The sequence below is a fragment of the Rhea pennata genome, chromosome 12, assembly GCF_028389875.1.
Source record: "Rhea pennata isolate bPtePen1 chromosome 12, bPtePen1.pri, whole genome shotgun sequence".
Lineage (NCBI taxonomy): Eukaryota > Metazoa > Chordata > Aves > Rheiformes > Rheidae > Rhea > Rhea pennata.
Genome location: NC_084674.1, coordinates 12,258,218 through 12,273,956, shown reverse-complemented (window position 1 = coordinate 12,273,956; position 15,739 = coordinate 12,258,218). Strand labels below are relative to the sequence as shown.

Here is a 15,739-nt window from a genome sequence, read left to right as displayed (position 1 = left end):
GATCTTGAATTTAGAACCCTAAATTCAGATACCTAACTTTTTCTCCCTTTTCTCACCTTCCTGGTTCACCTTCTTTTCCCCAGCCTGAGCAGGAAAAAATTGCAAACACAAAGTCACCCTGACGCACTAAGAGGTAACACCATTGCCCTCCCCAAGCTTTCCCGTGGGCTGAGAGCTTCCAGCAGTGGACGCCCTGGTCTGGTCTCTGGTATCTCAGAGTTAGGAGCCATAGTGGACAACTCTTTAATGAGTTCGTAGTGTGCTCATTAACTTGCTGCCTTTGGGCTCTAAATCAACCTCAACAGAGGTTAGCCGCATATCACTTACATCTATGGCTTCAGGCTCTCAGCAGATTCGAGCAGGCAGGAGTCAGGTTTGGATCACTTTCTTCATAGCCAGGAAAGTGGTTGCATCCGTACATAATTTATGAGCATGAGATCTTGCACATCTGTCACTGACTCGGTGACTGGCATAGCATTCAAGGCAGGCTGGATCCAGCCTCGTGTTTGCTGCTGCTGCAGACAGCCCTCCAACTTCGAAGCGGCAAATCTGCATGGCAGAGAAGAAGAGGGAGCTGATGAGGTGGCTGTCTTCAGCCCCAAACACTCAAGGGAACATTGCTGTGCGGAAGGAAAAAAAAGAAAATAGCTAATAAAAAATTAAAAGGACTTATTGCAGTTAGGTGAAGCATCTGAACAATTTGTCTGCTAATTACTGTGTGACTGAGCCTGGAAATGCAAACTCTGAGCCCCTTGGGGCTCAGCACAGAGCTGCCGGTATTAGACTTGCCCCGATCTCAGTCAAGCACAGCTGCCGTCTCCCCGTCCGGCGGGGAAGTGGTGATGCTGGGCTGCGTCCTGTTGCCTCCTGGTCGGTAATTCACTTGCTGGTGCAGCCAGCAGGCAGTGGCATTTCCCAGATCTACATGGATCGAATTGTTCCTAGTTACTCCTTAAACTGTAACAAGCAGTTGTCTTTATTTATGACCTTCTACTTGTTTAAAGGACAAGCCCGGACCTGCTGAACTTTAAATGCAGGTTTGTTGAAAAAATAAAAGGAAGAGGCATTTTTTTTAATTGACGTTTCATATAACAGAATTTTTGTCTGTCATAGAAGTAAACCTTCTCTTTTGACTAAAACCCAGCCTATGAAGCACCTGCAGTCCACTTAACATGTTGATAACATTTGGGAATAAGTAAGTGTAATTGTTCAGAAGATCCCAAGTCAAACTGATCAGATTGCAGTCCATTCAAATTGGGTGAGTGATAAAAATGACAATGGAAAAACAGTATCTGTGGTGCAAAAAAATTAAAACTCCTCCAAGTTCTCAGCAAGCCATAAATTACTTAGAACAGAGATAGAGATTTTTGCATCTTAATAACACAATTATTAGCCTATTCTGTTTTTTTAAAAAATATCTTTTAAAGCTCTTCTTTTAATGGTGGATGTTGACTGTGCAGGGGTTTGGGTGGCTGCAACGTGATGCAGTCTTTGCAGAGCACTGGGTAGGCGTTTGGTCCATGAAGGGGAATTTTTGGCCTCCAGAGAATGAGTCCCAAAGGGGCAGTGGGCAAGATGCTTGTGGCTTGACTTTTGCTGTTGCTGCAAATCCCAGGTTCAGACTGCCTTGCCTTGCTTGTCCGTTAACATGTCAATGGCACGTGACACGATTAAACAGGGCACGTGAACAGCACATGGGTTTTGCCGAGGGCATAGTAACCCCAACCAGCTGAAGCCTCCTCCCTCGGCCGGGAGCTGTGAACACCAGCAGGCCCGTGCTGGGCTGCAGCGGATTTGGCCATCAGCCAGCCCCGGAGCCCTGAGCAGGGTGAGGGCAGCAGCACTCCCAACATCTCTGTTTTTCCTCTTTCCTTTTGCAGCCGCAGAAAACAGGGTTATGAGGACCACCTGGCAAGGAAAGGCCGGTCGCAGCCCACTCCAGGCGCTGTATGAGAGCGACCAGGTGAGTGGATGGGGAGAAGGCAGTGGGGGACAGGGGGAAGCAAGATTTGAACCCTTCTTCCACCCCTTCTAGTGTGCAGGGCACTCGCTGCTTCAAATCAGCCACGGGGCCCAAACCTCTGGCTGTGTTCAAAAGGAAAAACTCGACCACTCTGGGAAATAATTGTTGATTAAAAACTGCTTATGGCCCTTGCTGATCCTTGGGCAAGTGGTTTAGTTACTATAGCTGAGCAAACCCGCTGAGATGTCACCATCTGAGGATTTCAAAGCAAATTCTGCGCTGTCCTAGCAAGGCGAGAGCATCATGGCTGCACTTTCTGGGCTGATAGTTGATAGAGCCATACTATGTTGACAGCTGTATGGATAAAGCTGGTCTCAGCCACAAGAGGACTATAGACGTGGGACCTCTCAGTCCTCTCTGCCACTCTGGACTGTGCCGGGTGCAGGTACTCAAATAGGGTCAACTGGGCTCAGCCTGGGCCTGGGAGCCCTCCCACCCAGACCAGCTCACGTGTCCTCTGCCTGCTCAGGGACCCTCGCGTGGTGGCTTTCCCATCCATGTGTTTCCAGCCTCGCTCTGCCCAGCGGCCACCGGGCGAGATGGTCCAGCGGCTGCCAGGGAGCAGCCGGGCGCTGGGCACATGCTTCCCCCTGGGTTCCTGTCTGCAGGCGGCCAGCTTCGCAGACTGGCGGCAGAGGGGAGGGATGGGTGGTGCTGGGGCCGCCAGCGGCACGGCCCTGGTTTCCTGGCTGCCGGCAGAGGGAGGGACAGGACACGGGAAAGTTTCTGTGAGGCTGGCACAGCTCCAGCAGCCGGTGCAGCAGCCCCGGGCTCTCATTTCCATCCCACCACTCCCTGCCCAGCTTCCAGATAAGGCTCTGGAGCACATCCTCCAGGGACAGAGGTGGACAAGGCAGAACCCCACGCCTTAGCTAACATCCTCAGCTGAGGAGCCCAGAGATGTGCAGAAACCCCAGAGATATCCATGGGATATCTTCATTAGGGTCGTCTTCAGTTAACCCGAAAGTTATCTTGCAAAAAAAAAAAAAAAAAAAAAAAAAAATTAACTCCTTCTCACTGCCCCCTTCCCTCATATTATTCTTTATCATTGCAAATTAGTACAGACAAGGAGACAGGAAAGCCAGTCAGCAGCCCCTGCTGCAGCCAGAGCAAGAGCCCCTTTTCATCTGTGATGCTTTGCATTACTACCTAGGGTGGTGCTTTTGTGTCTATAGGCAGACAAATTTCATTTGCTCTAGGTAAAATGGCAGATATGGACTTCCTTGGCCACAACGCCTGCAAACCCTAATGCTGCTGGAATGTCGTCGTGTTATTTCCTTTAAAGTGATGCTTAATTTCTCTGGCTTTTAAAGGGAGGGAAATGAAGGGAGCAATTTTGCTCCGAAATAACTGTAAGACATACACTTAATCCAGTGGGCAGCTGTTGAAAAGTAGTCACATTTATTTGTTGCCATGCCTGCAGACAGTGTCTGTCTGTCTGTCTGTTTCTCTAGCCCCATAGCTTTGAATTATGCAAGTGCAGGGAAAAAAACACCTGAAAACATTACATCATTAGAATATTTTCTTAAGCATTTGCAAAAAAGGTTTCCAATTTAAAAACATGGAAGGTTGCTTCCAAAAGAAAAAAAAAAAAAAAAAAAAAAACAGAAATTTCTATGCCAAGCTTTGGCCCATGGACAGGACAGTATTGCATGAAAATGCCCATGAAAATTCAACTGCAATTTATTACATCCCTGGATATTATGGTCTTCATTTCCAGGTAGCCAAGATTGTCATAATCATCTTTTGGTGTCAGCTGATCTGCATTTGCTCCAGCTGAACATTTTCCCTTAGCATTTCCCTCTTGAAAGAGATAAGGAGGTACTGCAGAGATGGGATGCTTTCTCCTGGTCCTCTCACAGGTTACTGTCCATGCAGGTTCCCGGAGAAAGTGGTCACTAAGGTGGTCTAGACAAGGTTATTTCTATTGTGGAAATGAGATGTGGAAGGGTCTGAGGGTGGCTACTCCTTTTCAGTAGGACCTTTCACCCCCAGACATTAGACTATCAACAAAAGGTCTGCTCAATGCATGGGATGGGAAGTTGAGCTCAGTATCCAAACTATTGGCACCTGTTTTACAAAGCCACATCTCTACAGCGCCACTTCTCCTGGGCTCTGATGACTCTCAGTAAACCTCCCAGGCACCCAGGGAGAGGTGAGGATGCAGCTGAAGCGTGGCGAAGACTGTCCTTTAGCATACATAAAAGTGACTGATAGCTGTCAGCAGCAATGATGAAGGGACCCAAGCATCTGCCTGCACCTTGCCTCACTCTGAGCTGAAGGGATTGGGTACTGGAGGAGCCATCAGTTGCAATGGGAGTAGTGACTGCAGCATCTGGGCACCCATCAAATGGGTGGTATGCTGTGCTCGCCCCACTTAGCTCGGTCCTTGTATCTCCAATGTGGTCTACCCTTGCCCTTTTTCTTGCGGTTGCATACTGTCCTTCCAGGCAGCGGTACTACTCGCTGGCAGCACCTGATGTTGTCTCAGGCCAAGGTCTCACCAGCTCCTGGAATAGCCTGCAAGCATCTGACCTTAAACAGCATGAGCTGTCACACGAGGGGTTTATAAAGGCAGCCCTCAAGGAGACCTGTTGAAGGACGCTCTTTGTGGATGAGAAATTTGGGCTTGTGGTGGTGGAGCTGAAAATAAGGGAAAACAGTTGAAAGTGTGCTGGGCTGAAGCTGGTGCCACCCTCACAGTCTGCTGCTGAGCTTCACAGACACTGAGGGGCCAGATGGATGGTGAGGGAACCACAGGCAGCAGAAATAGGCTGGCCAGAGACTATTTCCCTGGAGCAATGTGACGCCAGGGGACCATCTGCAGGAACATGTCCCAAAATGGAAACCGCCTTCAGCTTGTAATGTGGGGCCATTGCTTTCACTAGAGTAACAGACCTACAGGGTCATTTCTCCTGGGTTAGGAAACAGGTGGTGAGGCTGTTAGCTATGGTTATGGCCTTGGGGCTGTTAGCGCTGAGGCAAGGCTTGGCGATTCCCAGCAAGAGCATCAGGGACGGAGCTTGAAACGTCTCCCAGTGTCAGTGAACAAAATTCATGAGTGAGTTGGCAGGAGGAGGAGGGCATCTTCCTGTTTTAAGTTCCTGGAAATTATTTCCTTTCTCAGATGTATTAATGATATTTTGGAGTTTCCGATGCACTCTTGACAGGAAAACTCACTTCTCCAAATCGGGAGGGGTGGGAGGCTGGGGGAGGGTCAGCAGGAGAAGGGTTTAGGGGGAGCCTGAGTTCCTAGGAAGCTGATCCAGCAGCTGCTGGGCCTTGATGCAAGGATCAAAAAGGGGAAGAGAAGGAAAGTAACTAAAGAAAGCAGTCACACACATCCTTCTTTAGACCCCACTGAACTGTACCATCTGCACCCTCTGTCCTGCCTTGGAAAATTTGGCCCCCACCTTGCCTCAAATGTGAGGGCTTCAGCATCTGAATCTGGTGCCATCACATCTAATTCCTTCAGCATCATAGTGGCCCTGCAGTAGATGAGGCTGGGAAGGAGCGCAAAGCTCTGCCATAATCCATGCAGGGAATCAACAGGAGGGAGCTTGTGGGCTGGAGCGGGAGCCCTTTGCCTCCAACCTGCTGTTGCAGCAGAGACTGGGAGATTGTAAATGGCCTGTGACATCGGACTGGCCTACACAGAAAGCCAAATCGCTCAGGAAAAGGAGTTTGGATGCTTTGGGGCATCTGCTTTCCTCGGCGGGCTGACAATGCGACAGGAGAAGCAGGAGGGAGAATGGGAGCGTGGTCAAGGCAGGGAGGGACACCCCGCACTCTCCAGCCCCGTGGCAAAACTGTCGACGTGAGCCGTGAGGCGGCTGCGGGGTGTGCCGGCAGGCATCGTGGGTTTGGCAGGCAGCTTCCAACACAATCTGCTCCTTGACATCGTGTGCGGTAGCTCCCCTCGCCACACATTTACTGCCGAGGTCCTGACATAGCCGAAGACTGTAGGGTCCCTCAGGAAGAGCCAGTGCCACCACCTCCCATTGCACCTCATGCCTCTCCTTTATCTTGTGCCCTTGCTGTAACCCAACCCTCAGCTCCAGCTCCCCAGGATTTGTCCGTTTGTGTTTCTCTGCCCATCTCTCGTCACCTTTTCTTGGTAGCAATGTGGGGGCATACATGCCCACACTCACGCACCCTGGTTCTGCTTCTGCTGATGATGAGTTCATGTTTGCACTGAGCCTGTCAGCATACCTCAGCATACACGCGAGACTATTTTAATGCCTCCCTGCAGTGCAGAGCAGTGTGCACAGCCTGTCCGGGAGGTGTGTGGGGCCCTGTACCAGCAAGCAGGGCATGTTGCTCTCCCCTGTGGGACAACAGGGCCATGCATGCCCCTTTTCCCTGCAGAAGAGAAGTCAGCACCTTGCCAACCTTCAACCTGGACTGACATAACTACAAGAGAGAGTTTTAACTCAATGAGTGTATGTGAAGTAGAGCCGTAGCAAATATGCGGTTAGCAGGCCTCTGCGCCACCTGTTCTTCCCTCATGCCACCTTTGACTTTGTCTTCTTAGCCTGATCCTCATCACATTTTGTTGCCTCTTTTGCCCCAGCAAGTTCAAGTATTAACTACACCAAAGCCAGCTGAGTTCAAAGTTAATACTGTCCCCAAAATCCCATGTGGGTGAATGTCTTAACCTGGAGAAGGGAAGGTCACAGGGACTATTGTGCGCCAGGTGTTGTGTCTAGGCCACAGTGAGCATGAGCAAACCAGTGACCGTCTCTTTTGTGTCCCCAGTTTGAGCAGTCATCGCTACAGGCAGTTCACCAGCAGAGACGTGAGCTGTTGAGCAACGTCTGCAACCGTTATACCCGCAAACGGCGTCTCCTGAGGCCAGATGACTTGCGGCACTTGGTGGTGGACGATACACATGGGCTGCTCTACTGCTATGTGCCCAAAGTGGCCTGCACTAACTGGAAGCGGGTCATGATGGTCCTGACGGGGCAAGGCAAATACCAGGACCCGCTGGAAATCCCTGCCAATGAGGCCCATGTCTCATCCAACCTGCACACTCTTTCCGAGTACAGCATCCCCGAAATCAACCACCGCCTGCGCAGCTACCTCAAGTTTATCTTCGTGCGGGAGCCCTTCGAGCGCCTGGTCTCAGCATACCGCAACAAGTTCACTCGCAGCTACAACACAGCCTTCCACAAGCGCTATGGGACCAAAATCATCCGACGGCACCGGCAGGAGCCCAGTGATAAGGCGTTGGAGCGTGGGGATGACGTGCGCTTTGAGGAGTTTGTCTACTATCTCCTGGATCCACGGACACAGCGGGAGGAGCCCTTCAATGAGCACTGGGAACGAGTGCACTCGCTGTGCCACCCCTGCATTGTCCACTACGATGTGGTGGGCAAGTATGAGACCTTGGTGGAAGATGCCAACTACATCCTCCAGCTGGTCGGGGCTGACACTACTGTCAAGTTCCCATCCTCATCCAAGACCACCAGGACGACAGATGACATGACAGCCCAGTTCTTCCAGGACATTAGCCCCTTTTACCAAAGGAGACTCTTTAATTTATACAAAATGGACTATTTGCTCTTTAATTACTCCATCCCATCTTATCTCCGCATCCGATGAGTGTGGGCCCAGGGGAGTGGTGATGGAGAGCTGGATAACTCTCATTTTATCACAACTCCTCTCCTCCAGCCCATACTTATCTCTCAGTTCATCCTCACTGCCTCCTCCAGGCCCTCACTATTACTGCTCCACATCCGGATGCCTCATTCAGACCCAGTCTGGAGGGAGGACACCTCACAAAACATTGGGGCTGGAGCTTTTCCTTCCCTACTTTGACATCTACAGTAGATGTTCATGGGGATAGGACACTGCTGGGTTTGAGGTCTTGGCTTATCTGGTGACTTTCAACTAAGAGACTGCTCTGTAGATCCAAGTCTTGGGAAGGCTCTTTCTTTGGGCAGGATCCCGTTGGGTCTTTCTCCTCCCTACTAGGCTGTTTGGGGATGGACATGGAGTTTGGGGGGGGGAGGGACAGGGTGGAGCATGTCAGAGACTTGCATAGAACCGTAAATAAAGCAATAATTTAATGTAAGTTTTTTCATTTGTTTGAAATTACTCCCACTTGTCTTTTTTTTCCCGCACCTCTTGCTCCTTCCTCCTCCAGCTTCCCACTCCTTCTCTTGTTGCCTGGGGAAGGAGGCTGCAAGCCAGCAAGGTGTTACTGTGATGGAGCATTTTCTCTTTGACAAAGCCTGGAGCTTTTCTGTTCTGCTCGGTCCATGTGCTCTCAACTGGGACATGAAATACTCCGTGTAAGGAAAGAGGGGCAAATTCACAGCTGGTACCAGCGAGCACAGACATAATGATTTCTGCTGAGCTACAATAGCAGAGCAGTCTGCATAAGTGTGTGTGGTGGGGGGGGCGGGTCTGGTTAAATCCAGCGCATCCAGACCACACACCTCCTTTTTGGTAAGAGCAGGCGTTAACTGTTCTGCAGAGCTGTGCATGTGGCAGGGGTGCAGGTGTCTGCTCAGATGCAATCACGGCCCCCGTGGAGCCCTGGCCACCGTCCCGCTGGGCTGGTGAAACCCAGCAGGCAGCACTAGCTCCTCTGCACCCACTTGCATGGCTGCTCCCACGACGTGGCCGGTGAATCCTTCCCCCCAGTGGGTGCCTGCACTTCACCGGCAGATTGGGGGGGGGGAAAAGACCAAAATTCTTCTTGGCGCACTGCTCAGTGGCAGGTTTTGTTCGTAAAAAAGTGCTTTGGGGTGCGCTGTGCTAGGACACAGAAGACCACTATAACAAGGGAGAGGTGATGCTAGGCTGGGAAGGCAAAAAAAGCGTGTGCATATGTGTGTGGGTTTGTGTCTGCAGAGAAAGAATTGCCGAAAATAATGGGGACAGGGACACCTAGAGGAAATTTGCCATTTGGCTGGCTGGCCTTGGACAAACCATTCTTTGAAGACGGAATAGGGGAAAAAAAAAAAAAAAAAAAGAAAAAGCATACACAAAAGGAAAATGACAAACCCATCCTAGGATTTTTAATTCAAACCAGTCCAAAGAGCTGAATTTCTGTAAAACCATATTCAAGTCTTTCCTCTTTTCTGTTTGGCTTTGGCTCTGTAGCTGCCTTTGTAGCTAAAAATGCCGATAATGGCATTTGCTGTATAGCGTGTCTGCTGGCTTTGCTGTGAACACTTGACTTAGTGTAATACAATGTGAGGTTTTGTAAAACCCCAGTGTACCCAGCCTGTTTTTTTTTTAAATAACATTTTCATCTAACAACTTTTGGCTGTTGCATTTTAACCTTCCCTACATCCTTTTTTCTTCTGCTGCTGATCTGCTCCTGTACACTGAAATTCCCTCCTAGGTCACTCTGAGTGGAGTATAGCATTTGTGAATGGACTTAGTGCACTGGAAAAAAAAAAAAAAAAAAAAAAAGAAAAGAAAAAAGTAAATAAAACTGATGGTGATCTTGGCAGTCTGACTGATTCTCCCAATCTGGATTGGAAATCTCTCTGAAATGGCCTTTCTCATGCTATCTTAGTACCACTGTCTGGCTGAAACTCAGAGTAAAGAAACAGCTTATAGTATGCAACAAATTTAATCTGCAGTGTTCAGGGTTGGAGTGAATTTGTCCTGTTTTCTCCTGTTTTCTCAGAACTCTCACATTCCCTGATTGACACTGCTTGTAATTGGGGAAAAAAAAAAAAAAAACCCAACACTGTTCAAGTCTCCACAAGCTCTTTTCATAGCTTTTGGTCATGGATTGTAATTTGGGGCCATGGATTGTAATTTGGGGCCAGATCCAGAGTTACAAAGGGATGGATATTTTTCTTTCTTTTTTCTTTCTTTTCCTAAATACTCTCCACTGCAGGTATCTCTACAGGCTGATGGCAAATGAGTGACAAGGATGGAGGGAGCCCCGTCACCAAGTACACAGGTTGTAAGGCAGCCCTGAAAGGCTGCAGCATGCGTCTTGGCTGGGAGAGGGCTGTTGCTTTGTTTCTGGCCACAGAATCTATCGATGAAGCCTTTGGAGGAGGCTTTTTACTTTTTACTGGTCGGTGAGGTTGGGTGTGTGGTTGAGGCTTTCCTAGATAGTGCCACTGGCTGTGTCCATGAGGCACGAGCAGGACCTGTTGCACAGACCATCTCTCCACTGCGCTGTTCAGGGCCCTCTTTGGTCCGCTTTGATGTCGAAGCAAGGGCATGGCACATTACGGACCTTTTTCTTTTAGCCAGCTGTTTTCTAACCCTCCCCTTGATGGTGGTGATTTGGAAACTGCCCTAGTTTTGACAGCTGTTTGATCTCCAGCCATCTTCCCAGTATCCCCATCAGCAAGTGAGCCCTGAGCTGGTTCGTCAAACAGTGCCAACCATGTGAATCCTGTGCGAATGCAGCCCTGCAGCCTCAGCCACAGTCAGCAAAAGGCAACAGCCTGCAGAGCTTTAGTCTTCTGGGTAATGTGGCCCCTTGGGAATAACACCCACCTTCGGGCTTTTTCTAAAAAGGACTGGTCACAATTTGTTATATTTAGGTCACGTCCTTGGCCTTCCTCCTACCTAAATAATACTCTCCAAAGCAAAAAACCTGCCTACACATAGAGAAAATGGCCACTTTATATTTCTGAAGCGACAGTCTTCAGCCAGAATGGAGCTTTCCATGCTTGGAAAAGCTTTACCTGTGCCAAACCCAAAGCAGCAAACGCCTGTCTGCGCTTAGCCTAGGAGGCTGCAGAGAGGCTCAGTGCCTCCTCCAGCCACCGCAGCCCTTCTTGGAGGCACTGCCCGGCCTGACCGGCTTGCAGACAGGCACATTAAAACAGGGGACTAGACTAAAATGGAGTTAGGAGGACACCGTGTGACCAGTTATCACAACTACAAGCATTTTAATTTCCTGTAAGATTTTGGATTCTGGTATCCATGTCTTCAAGTAGCTCTTAGTTGATTTTCTCTAACTTGTTTCACTGCATCCCTTTTGTCTGTCAGAGGAAAAGATATCTAGGTAAAGCTAGTAAAGCTAGGCCAGCTCTAAAATGTACAAAGTTTTTTGGGGGAGGGGGTGTTTGTTTTTGCCTCTACTTGCAGCTAGGAGTGTGGTGGTTCCTGATGGACAAGGTCTTGAAACCCAAGATGCTGCACAGGGTGGTGGCCACCTCCAAGGACAGGACCCGGCCTGCAGCGCAGCAGGAAGCAAGAAGGACATCCCAGAGCAAAGTCCTGGGTGCCAGGGGGTGCCAAAACAGCTGGGGGAGAGCACTGCGGTCTCTTTGCTGTTTTATTGAGTGCCTGCACCCTGCCAGGAGAAGAGCACCAAAGCAAATGTCATTGCAACCAGCCACCTACCCTCTAATTAAGAAACTCATGTCCAGGAGAGACAAGCCCCGTCCCTGGAGGAAAAGGTCAGGCTTAGAGCAGTGCCAGCCATTCTTTGCAGGGGCTCGAGGCCTCAGCAGCACTTGAGCAGTGCTCGTCTCCACCCTGGAGAACAGGAGAGCCTAGCTGAGAGAAAGCACAGCAAGTACTGATGAGGCAACGGGAGCCTAAAGGCAAACAGGAAAATCCACATTAGATCCAATAATTGCACAAAGCTCAGCCTGAGGCAAGGATTAAACCTGCAAACACTGTTTAAGCACTTCTTTCTCCACCTCCCCATCAGGTGTTTATTAAATTAATAATATTAATAATATGGTTCTTCCTTTATTAGATAGAACTCACGCTTCTTTCTGAGTTGCAGGAAGCATCTGCCATGCAGCCGAGATGGTGCTGGCACTGGCTCTGGCAGCTGATTGTGCTGGACTTGCCACAGTGATGACCACGGCAGCGATGCTCTCCTCCCCCCCCAGGCTCTCCAGGGGCTGCTGGTACCCGGGGGGGTCCCTTCCCTGAACCAGACAGGCTCCAAGTCCCTTGGAAAACCATCCCGAGCAAGCTGGATTGCCCCTGCGGTTTGGCAGCTTCCGTACAGCACATGGCTTGGGATCTGTCAGGGATCTCTCGTTGGGAATGCAAAAATAGGAACAGTGTCACTGTTGTTTGTGTGCACACACAAAATGTATGTAATGATTACAATGTATAATAGAATTACTGCAAATAACAGAAAAATTACAAATATGTGCCATATACATGCAGTATATATAATATGTGTGTAATATATACGAAAAATAGCATATATGATTATACATAGTGTATATCAAAATTATATGCTTATACAATTGTAACACTTATGGTCATTCACTTTATGGGTGTATAAAATACCTGTATAAACACACACACACACACACATTCACTCACTCACTCCCCGTAATGTCGAGCTTTGCCACAGTCAAACCTGGCTTAGCAGCTTATGGCAAGCCGACCCCTTCCTCCGCGTCCTGCAAACAGCACTGTTTGTTTTCTCCAGCAGAACAAAATGGCATTTCGCTGGTGCTGCGGGTATTTCATGCTGTGTAACCACTGGCCCTATCCCTGGTGGCCCATTTTAAGTTGTTGAGTTTCTTCTGCCAGTGAAACAAAACTGAGCTTCAGTGATAGGGAGGTTTCCTTGCAGAGCGTGCTGTGCACCGCAGATCGGGCTGTTTACCAGCTGGAGGATTAAATAGACTTCCAGTGGAGGGGAAAAAATATGTAAGTGGTTTCAAGTACGTCTTGGAAGCGGTGTCTCGCTTGAAGGAGGCTTTTCAGACTCGCTTGTGTTTGCTGGCTGGCACTTCACCTGCCCCTGGTGGGGCTGCTGCATCTCTAACAAAGTAACGTTTCTGGAAAAATACGGTTTTAGACTGGAGGCAGAAAGCAGAGGCTTTGTGCGTGTGTGTGTGTGTAAATCCTTCTTGGACCACCCCTAAAAACAAACCTCTCTTCCCATCTCTCCCTCAGGCAGATGACGTCCCTGTCTCCTTTGCTTTGTCGGGTGCCTTGCAGCAAAGGGAGGACGAAGAGCAGCATATTAGCTCAAGGAGAAATCACAGGAGTCAATTGTTTTTGTAGCTTACTTTCCTCTTCCAATTTGTCCCCAAAGCAACAAGGCTAAGAAAGTCCCCAAGCTCCCTCCCCCCAAACTCCAGCTCACTTCCTCCCCACCGCTCCCATCCCAAAACACAGAAATGAACCTGAGATTTAGGTTACTGGGGGGCAACTAGTGGCTGCTCTCAGGAGTCAGTCTGAACTGCTTGGGCGAGAGGTTTAGCAACAGGCCTCAGTGTGAAGGAAAACTTCTCCCTTTAACATTTTTTTCCTGCTTCCTGTTGTTGTGGCCTGGATCAGATGCTGATGGCTGCACACCAGCTTGGAGAATCCAGCCCAGCGTACTTTTTCTTATCTCTAACTGGTGCTTTACCAAAAGCAGCCACGTTTTGTTCTTCTGCTGGCAATCCACATTTGCCCTTCCCTCTGCCACCAGCAGAGATTAAAATAAAGTAAAATTTAGACTAGTATATCACTGTATTTGATGGATTATTCATTCCAGGACAAGTGCTGAGCCCAGTGTGAGCTGATCAGGATAGAAGACCAGGGGAAAGGAGCTCTCCTCTTCCATCTCTTCCTTTTTAAGCAAGTTGCTTGTTGGGGAGCCTTGAGGAACAAATAAAACAACAACCATCTTGGAAAGACCCTGCATCTTTTTCTGCTTTCATAGAACAAGCAATAAAAGTCACTGTCAGCTCAGCTAGTGGTGATGGTGAAGGTAGTGGCTGGGTGGTGTTAATGGGGGACCAGATAAGCTTATGAAGAAGGGCATTTGCAGGGATAATAACTGGAAGCAGCAGTGAGAAGGAGCTGCACTCCGTGCATGGTGTGGCCAAGGCGCCCAGCACCAGAAGGGAGCAGACAGTGCTGTCCACACATCGTTTTATGCTCCCTACAAAGGCCGGGGTGGTTTTCCCAGAGGATCACATTTAGAGGGATTTGCAGGAACCCTGATCAAAGACTTGCTCCTCAACGGTTACGTATAACCTTTGTTACCAAAGGTCTTTTCTTGTATGCACAGGGAAAGAGAGAAGGAAGGAAAAAGAATAAACAGGTTGAACGGCCAAATAGCTAGCCTTTTGCTGCCCTTAAAAAAAAATTCCCTTTTATTGAAACCATTTCCTCCAGTTATATCATTTCTCTAGAGGCTGGAAGCAATTTTCAGTTTTAAGTGCACTGCATCCGCTAAGCGCAGAGGAATGAGGCTGATGCCTGGCTTCCTCCCTGAGAGGTACGCTGCAGAACAGCATGGCTTGCAGTGCCATTTTTAATCGAGACACATTGGCTTGGGCCACAGTAACTCGGTGGGCAGCCCCAACACCTCCTGCGAGCAGGAAATACCAAGCATGCGCAGGTGCAGTGCTGCTCAGGCCAGCCTCAGAGGTCCCATAAGTAGGACACAGCTGGCACCCATCATGTGTTCCAGTGCCTGTCCTCTGTCAAGGGTTACCACCAGAACAAGTGGAGCTCTGCCCAGAGATCCCCCTGGTGAAGAGACATGCCAGTGCCAGGGGTTCGTTGCAATCCTGTGCTGGAGCAGCAGTCCGGTGTTAGGCCCCAGGAATTGATGATGCAGGAGGGCGACTGGGTTTCCTTGCAGTCAGCACCATCCACAGGCTCCAGTCCACAACTTTTGGGGGACTGGAGTGCGCAGGAGCAAAGATGGGCTATTAAAACAGGGAGTTTCACATGCCTGGGAGCCTAGAGAGGACTTGGTATCTACAGCAGTTTGGCTCTGACCATACCCTAGGACCAGACTTGCCCAATTCAAGGCACCACCACGCCAACAGCAAAAGTGCCAATGCCAGGAGAGGTAATGGGGACATGCAGTGAGGTGGGCAGGAGAAAAGCTGGTATTGGGCCGGAATAGTTATTGGCCAGAACTGCTCAAATAGGTGTTAAATCTGAGCTAATAAAAGCTTTACAAAACAAAAGGCTAAGCTCAAGCTACTAAACCATATATACATGTATCTTCTAATGCATCTGTCATTGGCAATTGGACCCTTGCGTTGCTTTCAGCACAACCCCCTTGGCCCCGGCTGCTACAGTTCTTACATGTGGCTGTTCGTGACTGACGGCAGCACAGCCGAGGAGGGCTGAGCACACACCGCCTGTAGCACGAGATAAAGCAGTGAGCCCCACGGCTGACAGTGTGCCCCAAACACTGAAACCTCCCATCCGCAGCACTGACACGCACACAGCCCCCAGCTCAGCCAGTGCAGTTTTTTTTTTTTTTATCCTAACAACAAAAGGAAGAGGAAAGCAAGAGGAGGAGGAGCTAATAGCAGGGTTTTTTGTTTTTTTCCAGGCAGCGTGGTTCCCTATGTCTGGTATCGCAGAACTGAAGAGTTATAAGGATAAAGGACCTTCAGTTAATGCCACATGTGAACTCTGTAAACGGACCTCAGCTCTGCAACAGCTCTGGGAAATCTAAGCAGCACCAAGATCAAAGCCCAAGGCCAGCAGGCACCTAAAGTTCCTCAGATTCAAATGTTCAAAGAGCTGGTAGACCCTCAGAAAAGATGGCTGGCTCCCAGTACGAAGAAGGACTTGACTGACCACTTTCCCCCGCTCCAATATATACAAAGGCAGATTATTAGTAAAGGTGAGGCTCTCCAATATTTTTCAGAGGTTTCATTCATGGTTGCAAGTCCACCACACCTGATTCTTCAGGACTATGTTATCTGGAGGAACCTACTGCTTATTCAGTTTCGGTGAGAATCGGCTGCTTTGGCTAGTGTGGCCCTCCAGGCCTCCCTGACA

General features: G+C 49.3%; 1 protein-coding gene across 1 annotated transcript; it reads left to right on the top strand.

The window, feature by feature from the left end:
• Nucleotides 1–1,885: 1,885 nt before the first annotated feature.
• On the top strand, nucleotides 1,886–8,024 carry CHST13 (carbohydrate sulfotransferase 13). Its single transcript, XM_062585663.1, has 2 exons — nucleotides 1,886–1,963; nucleotides 6,782–8,024. Exons 1-2 carry the CDS (start codon nucleotides 1,898–1,900, stop codon nucleotides 7,625–7,627), a joined length of 912 nt encoding a protein of 303 aa, XP_062441647.1. The 5' UTR covers nucleotides 1,886–1,897; the 3' UTR covers nucleotides 7,628–8,024.
• The last annotated feature ends 7,715 nt before the right edge of the window (nucleotides 8,025–15,739 follow it).

What these genes read in the sequence shown, in the direction of transcription:
- CHST13 (XM_062585663.1), top strand. Translation starts at nt 1,898, where the DNA reads ATGAGGACCACCTGGCAAGGAAAGGCCGGTCGCAGCCCACTCCAGGCG. An exon ending in CGCTGTATGAGAGCGACCAG is followed by an intron (nt 1,964 to 6,781) that starts GTGAGTGGATGG and finishes TTGTGTCCCCAG; the next exon opens with TTTGAGCAGTCATCGCTACA.